General features: G+C 42.3%; 1 protein-coding gene across 4 annotated transcripts in view; it reads right to left on the minus strand.

Annotated features, from left to right (window-relative positions):
- Window positions 1-20112, minus strand: part of MGAT5B (alpha-1,6-mannosylglycoprotein 6-beta-N-acetylglucosaminyltransferase B) — a 301610-nt gene that overhangs the window by 21046 nt on the left and 260452 nt on the right. For all 4 annotated transcript variants that reach the window (XM_077459277.1, XM_077459275.1, XM_077459276.1 and 1 more), the window contains exon 15: window positions 17833-17949. In XM_077459277.1, the coding sequence (XP_077315403.1) occupies window positions 17833-17949 (117 nt within the window). The remainder of the gene's footprint in view (window positions 1-17832; window positions 17950-20112) is intronic.

Below are 20112 nucleotides of genomic sequence, written 5' to 3' on the forward strand. Positions count from 1 at the left end.
CCAGATACTAATGCCATCTAATAAACACAGAAACTGTGCTAAAATGATTCTTTTGTAACCAGGTCATTGGAGCCCATACAACCAGACCTAATTTAGCAGCGTCAGCATGCGCTGTTAACTTGACTATGAGCTGATATGCCTACATAAATTATTTTACATGGTTTTATAAGAACATATGAGGCTTTTAATTTGGCAGACTGGTTTAATAAAATCTCTGCTTTGTAAGTTGTAAAATACTTTTAAAAATGCAATTTACACGGAATGGCTTATTTTATAACTTTTTTAATGTTTTTTTTTTTTAATGTTCTGTATTTAACAGCTGCAATCAACCATCTGATGTCATTGTGACTCTGTCATTTTGATATTTAAGTACGCATTTATTATTTTTTGGCAACTTTATATTAGGCACATTTTTTCATATATAATACAGTGAATATGTTTATTTTGTCACATTATTACAAACAATTTGCGAATATAAAAAAAACTGAACTCAAGGAATGGTCTTGTACTGATTAATATCTGATTAACATAAATATTTACAAGCAATATCACTATAAATCCTAAATAGTTAAGAAAGTGTTACATGAATGTGGGTGTGACAGACCCAACTGGGACAGGGGCTTTTGGAGGGGACTGCGGGGCAGCCTCCTACCCATTGACTATGGACCCTGTCTTTTAAGGGAACACTACTCTTTGGAGGGTGTATGCCTGGGGGACCCTTGGAGTGGTCTTGTTTCTGTCCACGTCTCCCCAAAACACACAGACTCTGGGAATTTAGGTCCGGGATCCATACTAGATGCCCCATTACCAGCAATGACTACTTTAGATTGTGATATTCAGAGCAGTTGTTAATATCATTAGCTCAAAACAACCTGATTTTTGAGGTCTTCTGCTATAAACTGTTTAAGGTGTTACATGTCTTTGTCCCATTGTATCATTGTAGAATATACGATTATTCTCTCAATATTCTGTGAACTTATATTGATGAGAAAAGTTCCGAAATAAAGAGTCCGTTCAGTTCTTGTGTAAAAACTCAAAAAATTGATTTAATAATAAAATAGCATAAGATTACAAGAACGATATTAAAATACAAAATGTAAAAATAATATCAATAATGTAGTTATATTCTCGAGATGAATAATATATATAATATGTCTAATCATATATGCGTTTCTGTGTAAGAAGCTGATCGCAGCTTCCTCATGTGTGTAAGTCTGCCCTGCAAGCCTTTGTTCATGTACTTTTACCCCACAATACAGCCCCCACGTTCTCCTAAAATGGGCTTGTTTCATCTTAGAGTTCCACAAACTCTAGTGACAAATGTATTGAATAAAATTTCAGTCTAACGCCCCCTCCCTGAAGAGATGACCCCTGAAATACAATACCACCTCTACACACAGCTATGTTGGCATTCCATTAGAATCCCCGCGGAAATGGGCAAGGTCTTGTACAGTAATCGAGAAGATTAGGAACTCTGGACAACCTGATATTAACCAGTTCCCGACTAGCGCACGCCTATGTACGTCGGCAGAATGGCACGGGCAGGCATATTGGCGTACAGGTACGTCCATTTTTATATGCTGCCCTGCCATCGCGTGCGTGCCGCCGCCAGCGCGCTCGCGTGCCAGTCGGGACCCCCGTAAGTCCGGACGCGGGTCCCGCGGACTTGATCGCCGTGGGGATACCCGCGATCGTCTCACGGGGCGGCTGAACGGGGAGATGCCGTTGTAAACAGCATCTCCCCATTCTGCCTAGCAACAAGTGACGCTGATCTCTGCTCCATGTGATTAGAGCAGAGATCAGTGTTCACTAACACAAAGCCCAGCCCCCCACAGTTGGTAACACGCCCCTAGGAACACTTAACCCCTACACTGCCACCCCCTGATTAACCCCTTCACTGCCAGTGTCATTTACACAGGAATCAATGCATTTGTATAGCACTGAGTGCTGTATAAATGACAATGGTCGCAAAAATGTGTCAAAAATGTCTGATGTGTCTGCCATAGTGTCGCAGTCACAATAAAAATCGCTGATCGCTGCCATTACTAGTAAAAAAAAAAATATTAATAAAAATGCCATAAAACTATCCTTTATTTTGTAAACGCTATAACTTTTGCGCAAACCAATCAATAATCGCTTATTGCAATTATTTTTACCAAAAATATGTAGAAGAATACGTATCAGCCTAAACTGAGGGAAAAAAATGTTTTTTTATATATTTTTGGGGGATATTTATTATAACAAAAAGTAAAAAATAATGATTTTTTTTCAAAATTGTCGCTCTATTTTTGTTTATAGCGCAAAAAATAAAAACCGCAGAGGTGATCAAATACAAAAAAAGAAACCTCTATTTGTGGGAAAAAAAGGACGCCAATTTTGTTTGGGAGCCACGTCGCATGGCCGCGCAGTCCTCAGTTAAAGCAATGCAGTGCCGAATCGCAAAAAGTGGTCTGGTCTTAAGCCAGCAAAATGGTCCGGTCTGAAAGTGGTTAAGTGACAGCGTGGTCTCAAAACTGGAAGACTGTACTTCTGCAGAATTGTGGTTTCTAGGTGAAACGTAGATTATGACCCCTGAACACAAGAAATGATCCATGCTAAGTAATGTTAATCTAAGGACTCAGGGCTGGAAAAAGAGTCATTTCTGTCCCTGTGGGCAGGAACAGGAAGAGGAGAGCACTGCTCTATACAGGATCAGAAGAACGGTAGTAGGCATGTTCATCCTGAGGTCTCTGCTGTATCTTACCCTTTTTCTGCTTCCTTACATTTAGGCCCCCAGGACAGGCTTAAAACTGATTTTGGCTCAGAAACCTCTTAGTGCTGGAATTTATTTACATTAAACTATCAGTATGTGGCAGCAAGGAGTGTATTCTGGTATTACCAGCAGATGAATTCCAGGATAACCAGGTTACAGATAAAATATGGGTGGAGTGGTGTAGTCTGAAAGGAAAGCTGAACTACAGAAAGGAAGATTGTGCCTCATGGATGTTTGATTTTAAATTTAACTGGACAGTGCCTATAAAGTGTGACCACTTGACCTCCTGGAAAATTGACCCCCTTCATAACCAGGCCATTTTTTGTGATTTGGCACTGCGTTACTTTAACCACTTGCCGACCGCCGCACGACGATGTACGTCGACAGAATGGCACGGGCAGGCATAAGGGCTTACATGTACGTCCTTGCCTGCCCGGCGGTCGGGGGCCCGATCGGGCCCCCGCCCGGTGCCTGCGGCGGTCGGTATTCGTTCGGGAGCGATCCTGGACGAGGGGACGGCGATTCATTCATGGCCACCCCCTCGCGATCGCTCCCGACGAATGAAAATGTCCCGTGACATCATTTCCTCTCCTGTAATGTAAACACAGGAGAGGAAGTGATGTAATCTCTCCTCCGTGTCGGTATTTTTCGTTCCGGCACCGAGGAGAGAGCATCGGTGAGTTGCAAAAGCACTACACTACACAGTAGAACATGCCAGGCACACTCACACCCCCCCTTTACCCCCCGATCACCCCCCAATTACCCCTGCCCCCCCCCCCCAGTCACAGTGACACCAATTGCTTTTTTTTTTTTTTTGCATTGGTGTCATTTGTGACTGTAATAACTGTTAGGGCAGTTAGGGTTAGCCCCCTTTAGTTCCAATGTGCCCCCCTAACCCCCCCAATAAAGGTTTAACCCCGTGATCACCCCCCGTCGCCAGTGTCACTAAGGCTGGGTTCACATTGCAGCGGTTTATGAGAACGAATGTGATTCGCACCGCACTGCAGTGCAAATCACATCCGATCTCTGTGCGATTCGAGTTCAGCCATACAGATAGTATGGCTGAATTCGTGTCGCACCCGCCGCACCCGCCGCAAACTCGCACGGGACCCTTTTTTTGGTCCACAGCAGAATCGGATCGCATGGGTGTTCACACCATGCGATCCGAGTTTGCAGATCGCACTGCGATATGCAAACTGATCTGGGGGTGTCATTAACATTTCACTGACACTCCCAGCAGTTCACATAGGGCAGTGTGAACTGCAGCCGGGAGGCATGCGATGCGGGAACCCGCCGCGGATTCGTGGCGTTCCCGCATCGCTCCAGTGTGAACCCAGCCTAATAAGCGATAGTTTTTCTGATCGCTGTATCAGTGTCACAGGTGACGCTAGTTAGGCAGGTAGGTATTTAGGTTCGCCGCAGCTTTTTATAGCGCCAGGGACCCCCATATACTACCGCATAAAGCCCCCTGATTGCCCCCTAGTTAACCCTTTCACCAGTGATCACCATATAACTGTTACAGGTGACGCTGGTTGGTTAGTTATTTTTTTATAGTTTCAGGGCACCCGCCATTTATTACCTAATAAAGGTTTAACCCCCTGATCACCCGGCGGGTGTCATTTGTGACTGTAATAACTGTTAGGGCAGTTAGGGTTAGCCCCCTTTAGTTCTAAGGTACCCCCCTAACCCCCCCAATAAAGGTTTAACCCCGTGATCACCCCCCGTCGCCAGTGTCACTAAGGCTGGGTTCACATTGCAGCGGTTTATGAGAACGGATGTGATTCGCACCGCACTGCAGTGCAAATCACATCCGATCTCTGTGCGATTCGAGTTCAGCCATACAGATAGTATGGCTGAATTCGTGTCGCACCCGCCGCACCCGCCGCAAACTCGCACGGGACCCTTTTTTGGTCCGCAGCAGAATCGGATCGCATGGGTGTTCACACCATGCGATCCGAGTTTGCAGATCGCACTGCAATATGCGAACTGATCTGGGGGTGTCATTAACATTTCACTGACACTCCCAGCAGTTCGCATAGGGCAGTGTGAACTGCCGCCGGGAGGCATGTGATGCGGGAACCCGCCGCGGATTCGTGGCGTTCCCGCATCGCTCCAGTGTGAACCCAGCCTAAGAAGCGATCGTTTTTCTGATCACTGTATTAGTGTCACAGGTGACGCTAGTTAGGCAGGTAGGTATTTAGGTTCGCCGCAGCTTTTTATAGCGCCAGGGACCCCCATATACTACCGCATAAAGCCCCCTGATTGCCCCCTAGTTAACCCTTTCACCAGTGATCACCATATAACTGTTACAGGTGACGCTGGTTGGTTAGTTATTTTTTTTATAGTTTCAGGGCACCCGCCATTTATTACCTAGTCTCACTAGTGTACCCCTAAATTTAGGGGTGTCTACTTTCCAAAATGGGGTCATTTGGGGGGGGGTTTGTGCCATCTTGGCATTTTATGGCCTTCAAAACTGTAACGCCCTTAGAAAGCCTGAAGGCGGTGCTTGGTTTTCGGGGCCCCGTACGCGGCTAGGCTCCCAAAAAGTCCCACATATGTGGTATCCCCGTACTCAGGAGAAGCAGCAGAATTTATTTTGGGGTGTCATTTCACATATGCCCATAGCATGTGTGAGCAATATAACATTTAGTGACAACTTTGTGAAAAAAAAAAAAAAAAAAAATTAAAGTTTGTAATTTTCCCGCAACTTGTGGCAAAATATAAAATATTCCATGGACTCAAAATGCCTCTCAGCAAATAGCTTGGGGTGTCTACTTTCTAAAATGGGGTCATTTGTGGGGGTTTTGTGCCATCTTGGCATTTTATGGCCTTCAAAACTGTAATAGGTAGTGAGAAGTGAAATCAAAAATTTACGCCCTTAGAAAGCCTGAAGGCGGTGCTTGGTTTTCGGGGCCCCGTACGCGGCTAGGCTCCCAAAAAGTCCCACATATGTGGTATCCCCGTACTCAGGAGAAGCAGCAGAATTTATTTTGGGGTGTCATTTCACATATGCCCATAGCATGTGTGAGCAATATATCATTTAGTGACAACTTTGTGTAAAAAAAAAAAAAAAAATTATTTTTTGTCATTATTCAATCGCTTGAGGCAAAAAAATAAAATATTCAATGGGCTCAACATGCCACTTATCAATTTCCTTAGGGTGTCTACTTTCCAAAATGGGGTCATTTGGGGGGGTTTTGTACTGCCCTGCCATTTTAGCACCTCAAGAATTGAGATAGGCAGTCGTAAACTAAAAGCTGCGTAAATTCCAGAAAACGTACCTTAGTTTGTAGATGTGACAACTTTTGCGCAAACCAATAAATATACAGTTATTGACTTTTTTTTTAACCAAAGACATGTGGCTGAATACATTTTGGCCCAAATGTATGACTAAAATTGAGTTTATTGGATTTTTCTAATAACAAAAAGTAGAAAATATCATTTTTTTTCAAAATTTGCGGTCTTTTTACGTTTATATCGCAAAAAATAAAAATCGCAGAGGCAATCAAATACCATCAAAAGAAAGCTCTATTTGTGGGAAGAAAAGGACGCAAATTTTGTTTGGGTACAACATTGCATGACCGCGCAATTACCAGTTAAAGCAGCGCAGTGCCAAATTGTAAAAAGACCTCTGGTCATTTACCAGCAAAATGGTCCGGTCTGAAGGTGGTTAACTGACAATTGCGTGGTCGTGCAGCACTGTACCCAAATAAAATGTATGTCCTTTTTTCCCACAGTTTTCTTTTGGGGGTATTTGACCACCTTTCCGTTTTTACTTTCAGCTATAGAACCTATCCAATAAAAAAATTAAGAAAATCAATTTTCTTCATAAATTTATGCAAATATGTATTTTGCTACTTATGTTTGGTAAAAAAATTGTAAATTTTTTTTTTTAAAGTGTATTAAGCGTATTTTAATTGGTTTGCGCAAAAGTTATAGGGTTTACAAACTATGGGGTATTTTGATTTATTTTAATTTTTTACTAGTAATGCCAGTGATCAATGAATTATAGCAGGACTGCAATATTGTATTCTGACACTCATGCTTTTTGGGGACCAGTGCTAAAAAAATATGCACTGTCACTGTACTAATGACACTGGCTGGGAAGGGGTTAACATCGGGCCATTAAAGGGTTAACTGTGTGCCTAGCTTTAACTAGGGGAAGAAACTGAATTTATTCCCTGCTATGCAGGGACAGAAACAACATCCCGTTCCTTCCTGTCAGAACGGTGATCTGCCTTGTTTACATAAGGCATGCGCGCCCCCTAAAGGGAGGTGTCGGATCACGTTTATGGTGCACAGGTGCTGCCCAATAGCAGTAAAACTGCTACGGGGCGGGCCTGAAGCAGTTAATTAAACATTATTTTGGGGTAACTACTTCTATATTTCTACTCATCATTTACACATGGATCAAACGTCTTTATTTTACTATCTCTGTTTACATTATATGCTGAAATAAAAGTAAAACTGGCTATTTCCTATAAAAATTTCATCAGAAACCAGCCGAAATTTAGACAGTATGTGGCCCTGTCACCAGCCTCCTGTCAAGCATCCTTCCATTCCAGTGACGGCCGGTGCTGTATATTGGGGGGGGGGGTGGCAAACAAGACACCCGCCTCCCCCCCCCCCCGGCCGGTCACTCAGTCAAGCTTCCTATCCCCCCCCGTCACTTGTTCACTCCCCCACTTAGGGCGTTGCCAGCTTCCTGCATCTCTCCGCCACCTCAGCAGCAGCATCCACCTCGGCGGTTTGACCCTGCGTCTCTGGCTTCACGACGTCTTCCTCCTCTCCGGCTTCCCTCCTCCTTCCATCTGCAGCCAATACGATTGCTTCTTCTCTCAGACATTCGGGTCTTAAGATTGGCCAGGAGGAGAATCAGGAAGACGATAGCGAATATTCATTTGCTATTGTCACACAACTGGGTGGGCTCAGGGTGCAGTGCTCTGCGCCACGAGCCCACGGTTTTTTTAAGCCAATTAGAGCCCTCAGGCTCTAGTCATGTGCTTAAAAAAAAAAAACTCATCGAAATCCATGCATCCAGTGCCCTGCATGTATATTAGGGGGCAGGTGCATAGATTAGGGGGGTGGTCCCACTGTGCCCCTAATGGACAGGCCACCACTGTTCAATTAAAAAAATTGAAGGAGCCCAGAAAGAAATGTTTCCAAGTAGATGCAGCTAGTGTTTAGGCATTCTGCCTTTGACGGCTTTCAGAATACAATAGGTGCAGTGGGAAATTTGTCCTTCTATCCCGTATAGCGTGTATATCCAGGCTGAACAAAAAAATGGAATACATTATTGTCAGCTTTAATCTCAGGACTGGCAGAACAAAAATACAAATTTTTTGTCGGGTTATACAACCTACATATATGGAGTTTTGTAAAGATGCGATTGAGGTGTACCTTTTTCAAGTAGAACAGCTCCCATATATCCATTTCATGTAATTAGCTGTTTGCCTGGAGATGAGCTTTAACCACATAACTCCCATATTTATATCCTCAAAGGATTACTTGAAGAAACATGAAAGGGAAAAGCTGATAGAGAATTGCTGTGGTCAACACAACTGGTTCTTCTTCCAAAATGTTTGATAATGAGGTGTGCTTTGTATAAAGTTCTTCTTTAATTCTACTGACAGTGTAGTCTCAAGTCACACATTTAGCTCTAGGTCCTGTTTTTTTTTTCTCAAGAAATTGATTCGATCGCGCCAGAACCAAAAAAGACTTCTTGACATTTTCAAAACCCAAACTGAAATGAAATTATGACTTGTCAATACAAGAAGGTTAATAAGTGGAAAATGAATTTCAGCACATTTGTGATTAGGAAAGATTAGAGCTCAAAATGAAGATGTGGTAACAGTAACGTAAGCGGGTCTGCGAAATTAATCTGCGCCATGAGCAGATAGCACATAGCGGCGTAACCACGGCAACACAAAAAAAACTACTCCCTCCACCAGGGGTAATAAACAAAGAATATTAGGGATGGGTTCTGCTTCTGTGACTGCGGCTCCTTTCTCCTCATCACATTGTCTAATGAGCTCCCATGGGCTCTGTCCCTGAGCTCTGTGATATACTATTTTTTTTCTGCACGGAACCTTCTAGATAATGAGAGCTCTCTTTCAGCTGCTTGGGAATATTGGCTGTTAAACCACCCGCATCTGACACCTCCACGGCTCAATGACCTCAAATTGAAGAATTAGTCGGACCTCAATCCCCTTAATGGCTGCGACTCTCCCCTTACTTGTCCAAGCTGTCCTCCCTCCAGCCTGAAACATAAATTTTTTGTTTTGCCAAAGGGGTTCCTTAGTGCGAAATCTAACTACCAATCTATCAATTATATAAGTATCTATTTGTCCATCCTTTTACTGATGCAATCGCTAAAAGCAGAGCAGCAGGACATAAGCCTAAGAACTGAACATAATAATCACAGTTTCAAGATGCAATTTGCTAGTTTGAGTGTTTATTAAGGCTGCACATGGGATAATCAGCATCAGAGCTTTTTGACACATTTTATTAAATTGTAAAATGTATGGGATACATAAAATGTATTGACTACTGCAGATAATCTTGAAACCAAATAATAGAAAATCAACAGGTTATTATTTTTCATATAATGGCCCCATTGTCCTCAAGAGGTTAGCAATGAAAAGCCTTGTTTCTGCCTATGTGAAGATCAAACAATACACGTGTTTCCATTGCATAATGTTTTTCAAAATAAATTACTATTATAACAGCTCAAAACTTCAAAGGAAACCTTACACTCTTATAAACTGAACGGGCTAGCTAGTATATCTAAACCTATAGACATCCAAGAACAGTTGGGCATGGATGTTGTATTACACTGTCTGTACATGTCTTCTGGCCTATTTTTAGCATCAACTGGAACTCTTAGGTCACAGGAACATCCCTGTATAGGTGTAAGTGTGGCACAAATCATACACTGCTAGCAGCCTGGACACCCCCTTATTTTAAAATAAACCTGCAGCCAGGCTAAGGACATTCAAATATGTACATGTTCTTATAAAGCTTAAATCAAGCCCTTCCTTACCTCCATAGCTGAAGGCACTGTGGATCTGTTCATCCTGAAGCACTAAAGTATATCAAGTTGTTTTCCCAAAAGCTCATCTCACCATACACTGGTTCTGTATTTACATTTGAGATTAAAAACTGGAAGGCTGCCTGGGGAGGGAAAGCTGATGCTAAGATAATAACTTCAAATGATTCTGCTGGGGATTTTGAGGATGGATTGCTCCAAAGTGCCTTCAGATACAGAGGTCAGTGAAGGCTTGATTTAAAGCTCATTTACTACCTTAAAGCTGAATTTTGAGGTGTAGAAAGTGTCCCTTTAGTGGGTCCCCCTGCACACCACAAGAGTTCAATACCTGTTTACACTAGGGGAATGATAAATTACTAATTTGTTCCCTACTCCTGCAGCAGCCATCACTCTCCTCCGCTACCCCCTATATGTGGACGGGAAATCAGCATCCTTATGTACAATGCAGGACCACTGATGACATCAGGTGATGGCAATGGGTTGAGCAGCAAAGAGTAGATGCTTTGGAGCACCAGTCTTACAAACAGAAGGTAGTAAGCCAAAGCGGCAAATAAGGTAATTATTTTACCATACTACTATGCCCCTAGACACAACTAGCAATTAACCCTTGCAGTGCAAAGAGACCTACTGCAAAAGTTTTTTTTGTATTTCAAGCCTGGAGTTCAGCTTTAAATAACAAATCGTCTATATTAGTATGTGGTCAACCAAGCTGGGGCCCCAAATACAACCCCTGACAACACTGCACATACAGCAATATGCAGTACATGTAATGCTATAGAAAAGGGTCCAATACTGTGGACATGTTACAGAAAATGATTAGAGGCTGTAGACATGCTACAGGAGAAAGAGGATGCAGTCATGCTACAGAAAACAGACTGCAGCCATGTTGTCAGAGACTGCTAGAGATCACTGTCATTATAGTCTCTTTAAAATTCCTTGCCTCCATATCTGCCCTCTCTACAGCCCTGGTAAAAAATACTGGCAGCACAACAAACATTGGTCAGAGGAAAAAAAAACAGAAGATGGAAACAAAAGAGAATAGCAACAAAAAGTAAAGTGTTAATAGATATGTTTTCTCCACAGGCCTTGAGTGAGCGCCTTGGGAGCAAAAACCCTGACTACTGGCTGCTGGAGACCAAGGAACACAAAATAATGACCAAAGTGATGCATACAACTTATGTGCTGCAGGCTGGGCACCATGGGTCTATGCAGACAATTCAACATTTACAGACATAGTAAATCTAAAAATGTCAGTAACTTGCTACAACTACATAAACATTTGACATTTGTCATGTTCTAATAGGTTTATGTGTTTGCTGGTAATGACTGAGCAAATGTAGAACTGTTTTTGTTGCCAAAGCCTTGTATTTCTGTTTAGCCGTTCCTGTGATTCAGATACCCCTACCACATAAAGGTTGGCAGGTGGCATCACTATTTCCCAGTTTCAGCATTTTCCAATGTCCATTTAACAGGCAAGTACAGCAAAGTAAAGCTGAGGCAAAAACTATGCAGTATGGCAGTGGTGTGTAAGTCGCAAGACTATCTGAACAGTATCAGAAATCCTTAAAGAGGAGGGCCGTTTTAAAAAAAAAAAAATAATTAAAAGTCAGCAGCTGAAAACACTGCAGCTGCTGACTTAATAAGCACACTTACCTGTCCAGGGCGCCCGCGATGTTGTCCACCCGAGGCTGACCCGTCCCTCGGCTCTCGGGTCCCGGTGCCGCCATTCCTTCTAAGGGAAACGGCTTCACTGCCCGTTTTCTACTGCGCATGCGCGAGTCGCGCAGCGCTTTGTGAATGGGACACAGTTCCCAGAACACAGTGCGACCCATTACCCAGAAGACAACGCGACTAGGAGAGAAGAAAGAACATCTCCGCGGAGGAGGAAGAGGAAGATTAGGATTATGTGCCTAGCAACAGGCATTTCTGGTAAGTAAAAAAAAAAATGTTTTCATTTTTTTTTTTTTTAGATTTTTTTTTAATTTTTAATATTTTTTTTTTCAGGGTGGCCCTCCACTTTAAAGTGATTGTTAAGCTTTGTTTTTTTTAATAACAAACATGTCCTACTTACCTACACTGCGCAGCTCATTTTGTACAGTGTGGCCCCAATCATTCTCTTCTGGGGTTCCCCGGCGGGGCTATCAGCTCCTCCTCGCATCGTATAATCCCCTAGGAGAAGCGCTTCGGGGGCTTACCTTGAGGGTGCTCTCCGGAGTCGACGCAGAATGAAGGACTCGGGCCTCGTCCCACGGGGCTCGCATCATTGGATTTGATTGACAGCAGCAGGAGCCAATGTCTGTGCTGCTATCAATCTATCCAATCAAGAGCCAAGGGATTGAGGAGGGTCAGGTGAGTAAAACGGGGTAAATAGAAAAGAGAGGGCGCACCAGCATTGTGCATTATCCTTTGATACATTTATTTAGAAGAAACATTATTAAAAACGACTCACAAAGGTAGAAAGAAAATCACACTGTAACAATCTTTGGCTTGTGGCAGTTCGTCTAATGATAGCAGTCTCCAGGTCCTGAAGAGAGGATGTGCGAACTGCTGCCAACTGACGCGTTTCAAAGGATTACCTACTTCCTCAGAGCCTAACAGTGTTATCTCTTACACTTACTGTCCTACATCAATGATTTCAAACATATCTATTGCTTCTGTTTTACATCCTTACAGACTGCTATCAATCTATCCAATCAAGAGCCAAGGGATCGAGGGGGGTCAGGTGAGTAAAACGGGGGGGGGGGGATGGGTGCTAGGGGGCCGGTCATTGTCAGAAGTTTTACAACCCCTTTAAGGTAAAAACTATCCATATACATGTATTTTAATTGTGTATTTGCCCATTTTTTTGGATTTCTGCTTTAATTCCTTGAAATGCTGCTACTTATAAATGCTGAACAGCAGCAAAATTAACTGAACAGTTAATCCTAGATGAGATTTAATGGTTTGGGTTGTGTTAATAAAATTATTATTTGGGGTTTAACACAGGCTGTGGGATTAGCCAGGAGAGATTATTGGAGTCTGGAAATGTAGTTATGAATACTTTATTAAGATATAAAGTTTATAAATTCTATTGCTATCACATCAGCTACCAATTTCACACACTTCAGAAACATATAAGGTGGTGACTGCCAATTTCTCATTCGAGGCAATGTAATGGAGTTGAAGAGTAGCCCACCCTTATCTTCTTTACCTACACCCCCCGCCACCCATTCACCCATCAGAGTCCCTGTGAAGTCCTCTGAATTCTGTATATGTGGGATCCTTTGAATCTCTCACCTTCATCCTGCAATGCAGCACTGTGGCTTGATTGGCCATTGAAAAGTGCCGCTATGTAACATTTAGTCATACCATTTTGGGAATTCACAACAAAATTTACATAGCCTCTGATAAGCCAAAAGGGCCCATCTCCTGCTAGAAGCATGGTGGAAGAGGTAGGCTACAGGCATATATATTCAGGGTATACAGAGAGATTAGGCTCACGTAGGTCATTCAATAATGTGCAACAAGGTAAGGGTACAGAATCAAGTTATAGATTAATTGATCATCCTGTGACTGCATCTCCAAGAGTTCACTTCAGAAAAATGTACTAGCCAAAATCTACTACTTCCTCATAGTTACTGTATGTGAAAAGTAAGTAGACCTCATGGAAATAGTTGACTTTTCAACACATTTGAATAAGAAAATATTAGATTTTTTTTTAAAACAGTGCCTACAGATAAATGTGATTATCTTGAGCATACAACACATAAAATGCACATGGTGTATTCATTTCCATGCTCTAAATGAACAAAAATGCAGATTTGTCTTATGGAAAAAGTAAGTATTAAGTATTTACCCCCACTTCACATCCATTGAGATCATGTGCTCCATGTTAAGTGTCATTGATTAGAACCTCCTTAGGAAGAAAGCAGGTGGAGCCTGTCTTATCTAAGGGCAGGTTCACACCTTAATCACATTGTTTCTGTTCATTGAATGGACTGAAATTGCATGGGATCGCACCAAGAGTAGTGCATGCACTCCTTTGTAAAAAAACACTGTAACCAGATTGTATGGTACTGCGGTACCATGCAATTCGATGCAGGCAAATGGATTGCATTTACAGTCTGTGTTTTAGAGCTTGCGCACCCAGTGCAATTTGAACGTGGTGACTGAAACGCACTGCGTTCTGGTGGGAACGGGACCTAAACCTCAGATATTCAGGATCTGTCATCATGCCAAGATCAATAGAGCTCTCTAAGGCACTCAGAAAGAAAATGGCGGATCTCTATGAGTCTGAGATTTAAAACAGATTTCCAAATAAAATTAAATCAATAATTCCAAAAAAAAGAAAATAATCTACAAGGGTCATACATTAAAGACCCATTAAATTCAACCCAAATTCTGACCAATTAATGTTAAAAGAAGTCTTCACGAACCCCCACATTTCCTTGTGAAGTGTTCAATCAACTCTTGCAACAAAGTGCATCAATAATCAGACAGATTTCACCAGTTTTTCCTACATGTGGTATGTTAAGAAAAAGCTTTTTGGTGTCCAAAAAAGAACATTAGATTATACCTTGTCATTGAACATATAGGCAAAGACCTGACTTTCTGGGGCAATGTACTGAAGAATGATCAATCAAATCAAATTTTTTGGTCATAGTAATGCCCCTTACACACGGTCAGAATTTCCAACAGAAAAAGTCAGACGGGAGCTTTTCATCGTATATTCCGACCATGTGTATGCCCCATCTGACTTTTTACATTGAGAATTCTGACGGACCTAGAAAAAGAACATGTTCTATATTTTTCCGATGGAACCAATTCCTATTGAGAAACCCGCTCATCTGTATGTTGTTCTGACGTACCAAAAACAATGCATGCTCTGAAGCAAGTACGAGACGGAAGCTATTGGCTACTGCCTATTGAACTTCCTTTTTCTAGTCCCGTCGTACGTGTTGTACGTCACCGGGTTCTTGACGGTCAGAATTTGGTGTGATCGTGTGCACGCGAGACAGCTTCAACTGAAGTCCGTCGGAAAAAACGTCAGAGTTTATTCCGACGGGAAAACCGGTTGTATGTACAGGGCATAACAGTAAGCATGTATGAGCACATAAGAACCCCATGCCAGCTGTCAAGAACCCCATACCAACTGTGAAGCATGATGGTGGAAATATTATTGTTTGCAGTTGCTTTGCTGCTTGAAGACCTGCAGCTTGCAGTTGATGCAACAATACATTCTGAATGATATCCAAAAGGCAAGGTTAGGGAACCTTGGAGAGATGGAGATCTACTTGGACAACACTGATGAAGTCAAAGATCACCGACACAGTGTCCTGTTGTTAGGGCCAGTTTACACTAGAACACAATGCCAGAAAGGCATGTTCCATGTGTGTTTCCTGCATAGTGTTCGAAACACACTGCAGGAATCAGGAGTGCGTTGCGCTCAGAATGCAGGGATCAGAAGTGCGTTGCACTCAGAATGCAAAGAACTGGAGTGTGCTGCACCCAGAATGCAGGGATCAGGAGTGCGTTGCACCAAGAATGCGGGATCAGGACTTCATTGGGCTCAGAATGCAGGGATATATAGAGCGTTGGCCTCAGAATGCAGGGATCAGGAGTGTGTTGCGCTCAGAATGCAGGGATCAGGAGTACGTTATGCTCAGAATGCAGGTTTATGGAGTGTGTTGCACTCAGAATGCAGGGATCAGGAGTGCGTTGCACTCAGAATGCAGGACTTGGGGAGGGGTGTGATGTGAAGAGTGGTAGAGGACACTGCTTTGTGGGTGGGCCTGTCCAAAGCAGTGTCCACTGACCCCTTCACACCACCCCCCCACACACACATGGTAGTGTCCTCTTCCCCCCCTTCCCTCCAATAGCATCCTACATGTACACACAGGAGACTGAGAGGCAGCATAGTTCTGGACAGGGGGAGCGGTGCAGGAGCTGGCAGAGTGAGTTTTAATTTTAACAACCTGGTGATTGGTTGCTTAGGACCTAGCAACCAGTCATCTGTGGGTTAACTTGAAAAGTTAACTTGGCCAGCTCATCCTCCCAACCTCCGTCCTGAGCTGTGCTGCCCTCCGCTGTTCACTGATGACAGCGGTGGAGCCAGAGGGTGGGAGAGAGAGAGGGACCAAAGACACGGCAAGGGAGGCTGAGGGAAGAGAGAGAAGGCAGGGGTTGGCGGCGCAGACCCGTTCCCGGTCTACCTGTAACCTATTCGCGGTTGACAGGTAGCCCACGATCGACGGGTTGCCAACCCTGGAAATAGAGGGTTATGACTGGCCTAGACAAATCCCTCATTTCATCCCCATTTAATCTTTTAGAGGAATTTTGAAATGGGCAGTCCATGCAATGAAAACCCAAAAACATCTTACAACTGATCCAATGTCAGAGACTAGTGGGCATTGATACAAAATACTTACAAGAAGAAATTTCTGCTACTAGGGGCAATACCACCTTACAATGTCAAGGATACACTTACTTTTTTCAAGTACATTATTACTTCTATTGATATTTTTGTTGACAAAATGATTGAAAAGGCATTTTTTTCTTGTATTCTTATTCAAGTGTTTCACCTTTATTTTGAGGCATTGTGTAAATGATAATGTCTAATGTTTCGCCATTCAATTATGTAAAAAGTCAAGTTTTTATATGACTGCATATCCACTGGAGACCCCAACTGAAGTACAGACTTGGTATAGGATCTAAATCTGAGTTGCTATAAGAAACTGTTTATTTTACTTTAGTGCACCAAACACCAAAATATATGTACAATTTCATACAAAGGCTAATATAACCTGAAAGTTTGCATGTGCATGTGATAAACACACAATCCATTTTTACCGCCATGACCTATCCAAATTTAATTTCAGGTATTGGTCATAGGAAAGTACTGAATACAGGAGTGTATTTAAACAAAATCCGCATAGCAATTAGTTCTGTGCTTAGGTTATTACCCGTGCCAGTCTAATGTTTTCCCACTGATTTAAATTGATGAAAAACATTCAAACAACACAGGAAATGAATGACACTTGCTTTTGTTCCATTGGCACAGAGTGATTGTAAATGCACTTACACTGGGTGTATTGCACTGGTTTATAAATATACCCCTTAGTGTCTTAGAGTCATTTGTGTTTTGAAAGATTATATATCTATTTCAGGAATTAGCCTTTCCATATATTTTGCTAGAGATCACATGATCATAGGTCTAGTACAGGGATCTCCAAACTATGGCCCTCCAGCTATTGCGGAACTTCATGTCCCATGAGGCATTGTAAAGCTCTGACATTAACAGACATGACTAGCAGCATGATGGGAATTGTAGTTCCTGGATAACTGGAGGGCCATAGTTTGGAGACCCCTGGTCTAGTATAATAATTGGTCCACTATCCAGCAATCTAGTCAAGTGACTTCTTGAAGTGCTGTACCTAATATACTTGGACAAAAATCAAAATGAAAAAAAATACTATCAGTTTCCTTTGCAGAAAAGACATGCAAAGACGCTTCTGTGGAAAAAAAATAAAACATTTCCCTTGTTCCTAGCTAATTTTAATATGTGTACATTACCTGCAGTCCATTTGCACAGTACATTGCGAGCGGTGATGGGAGCGTCAATGTCGCATCTCCAAAGGAGGGCAGTCTAGAGGGCAAGAGTGCCATAACGTGCAAGCATTCTATGCATAATTTATACAATTATATGGCAAGAGCCCACCAACCCTAAAGGTAGGAAATGTCTGCTATAAAGTAAATAGCTCAACAGAAAGATATAGGGGTAGCCACTACGCCATCTAAAAATAACAGTTGATTGGCTGTTGTGCTAAACCACTAGTTTCAATACTTTCTATGTTACCAACTCAGTTTAAACATGCAGATCAGGCAGCTCTGAAATCCTGTATATTTGTTCTAGGTCAGTGATTCAAAGTACTGAAGAGAGTTCAGCATGACTACATTTTCAAAAGGAGAGGTCAATAATGGCAGCCTCTGTATTTATATAACGACGTGTTTCTTACTGTTTCCTCTCACATGCTCCACAATGCCATCAATTTACCTTGCTTCTCATGATAGACTTGATGGCTGCCTCAAACTCTTGGGTGTTGTTGAAGTCCACTGTTACCACATGTGGCCGTCCAATGGTCATTTCCATGTACGGGTGTTGTGATGACACCTGCAGAAGGTGGGAACATAGGAATACATTCAACAGTCTTACATTTTATATCAGCGAAAGCTAATTCAGCAAAGAAACAAAAAATTTAGTACACTGAAGACACAAATGTTGTTTGTTCCAATGTAATTTAACCATGGAAGCATTTTATTTACCTTATATATTTGGTTTTGGGAGCTACACTGGCCATCCACTATGACCAGCCACTGCTGGCCATTTTATAATATTTTAAAGCTTTTGTTCATCGTCGTTGTTCATGTTACGAGTGCATGTACCTTTAAATACGCACCTTTCCATGCTTTTTTTGTAGATACAGCAAAAGTAATTTTTTTTTCTATTATGCAAAGAAGGAATATGAATAAAATAAAATATTTATAACGCAAAAGGTAACACAGATATCCAAGTGTGCATGCTTGCACTATTTTTAATTTTAAAGAGTTTGCATTAAAAAGAACAGGATCATTTTTCAGAGGGCATTTTAACCTCTAAAAACCCACACCATATCAGTGCACATTGCATGTGCTTGTGGGGCAGTTGCAGCCTGGCCCCATGCCCATTGAATGTGACAAGGAAAAAAAGGTGTAGACTCATCTCCTGCCATTGCAGCTTAAAGTGGTTCTAAAGGCCGATGCCTCATACATATGGTCGGACATTCCGACCACAAAATCCATTGGATTTTTTCCGACGGATTTTGGCTGACGGTTGCATAAAGTTGTCGGAAAATCAGATTGTTCTGAACGAGGTTACATCAAACACTTACGTCAGGACTATAAACGAGCCAGTAGCCAATAGCTTTTGTCTCTTAGTTTATTCTGAGCATGCGTGGCAGTTTGTCGGAATTGTCTACACACGATCGGAATTTATGCAATCGGATTTTGTTGTCGGAAAATTTTAGATCCTGCTCTCAAACTTTGTGCGTCGGAAAATCCGACGGTAAAAGTCCGATGGAGCCCACACACGGTCAGATTTTCCAACAACATGATCCGATCGCACATTTTCCGTCGGAAAATCCAACCGTGTGTATGGGGCATGAGGGTTTTTTATGTATTAAGATAAAAAATTTTCAGTATGCAGCTTCCCCCTCCAATACTTACCCTGATTGTGATCCAGCTATGTTTACAAGAGCAGCTGCTCTCCCAGGTCTCAGGAGCGAGCACGTACAAGTGCCCTTATAGGAAGCACCCTGCTATGGGGGCACTTTGAAGAAGAGGAGGGGCCAGGAGTGCCATCAAGGTGCAAGAGAAGAGAAGGATCGGGGCAGTTCTGTGCAAAACCATTGCACAGTGCAGGTAAGTCTAACACACATATATATATATATATATATTAAAAAAATTTTTTACTATCAGTTTAAGGGAGAGAGATTGTGCAAACAAGCCCTTAGTCGCTGACCTTTAAAAAGTATGGAGATTAGGACTTCTGAAGTTTTTTCCTTATTTACAAGTTTCTTCCGGGTCAACGTCCAGGCAACTAGTGTTTCCCAAAGAATGTTAGCAAAGGAAGCTCCTGTATTTTGATTATTATAGGATTGCTTTAAAATATAACAGGTGTAGATTCCATGAGGAACCCGGAAGCCAAAAATAATGGCTCTTTTATCACTTCCAGAGGACAAGGAATAAAGGAGACAACTACACAAAAAATTACGGAAAGAAGGAAGGAAGGAAGAATGGAAGGGGAGAAGGATGGATCGATGGATAGATTAATGGAAGGGAGGAAGAAAATAATAAAGAGGGTGCCACGGGAGAGCTCCTGATGAAAACGTTAGTTGTCTGGCAGTCATGCTAATCCTTTAATACGTCACGGACCCTGAACAATCTATCAGTATGTAGTTTGTAAATAGGGATGAGCCGAACACCCCCCCGGTTCGGTTCGCACCAGAACTTTCGAACGGACCGAAAATTCGTACAAACTTTAGAACCCCATTGAAGTCTATGGGACTTGAACGTTCAAAATAAAAAGTGCTAATTTCAATGGCTAATATGCAAGATACTGACCTGGCTCCTGCCCCAGGGGACATGGGTCAATGCCTAAAATGTTTTTAAAAATGGCCCTTTTGGCGGGAGCACTGATTTTAATGATTAAAGTGAAAAAAAGGTGAAATATTCCTTTAAATATTATGCCTGGGGGGTGTCTATAGTATGCCTGTGAAGTGCCATGTGTTTCCCGTGT

Source organism: Lithobates pipiens, unplaced genomic scaffold (assembly GCF_037356315.1).
Source record: "Lithobates pipiens isolate NorthernLeopardFrog02 unplaced genomic scaffold, aLitPip1_a1.2 Scaffold_28, whole genome shotgun sequence".
Lineage (NCBI taxonomy): Eukaryota > Metazoa > Chordata > Amphibia > Anura > Ranidae > Lithobates > Lithobates pipiens.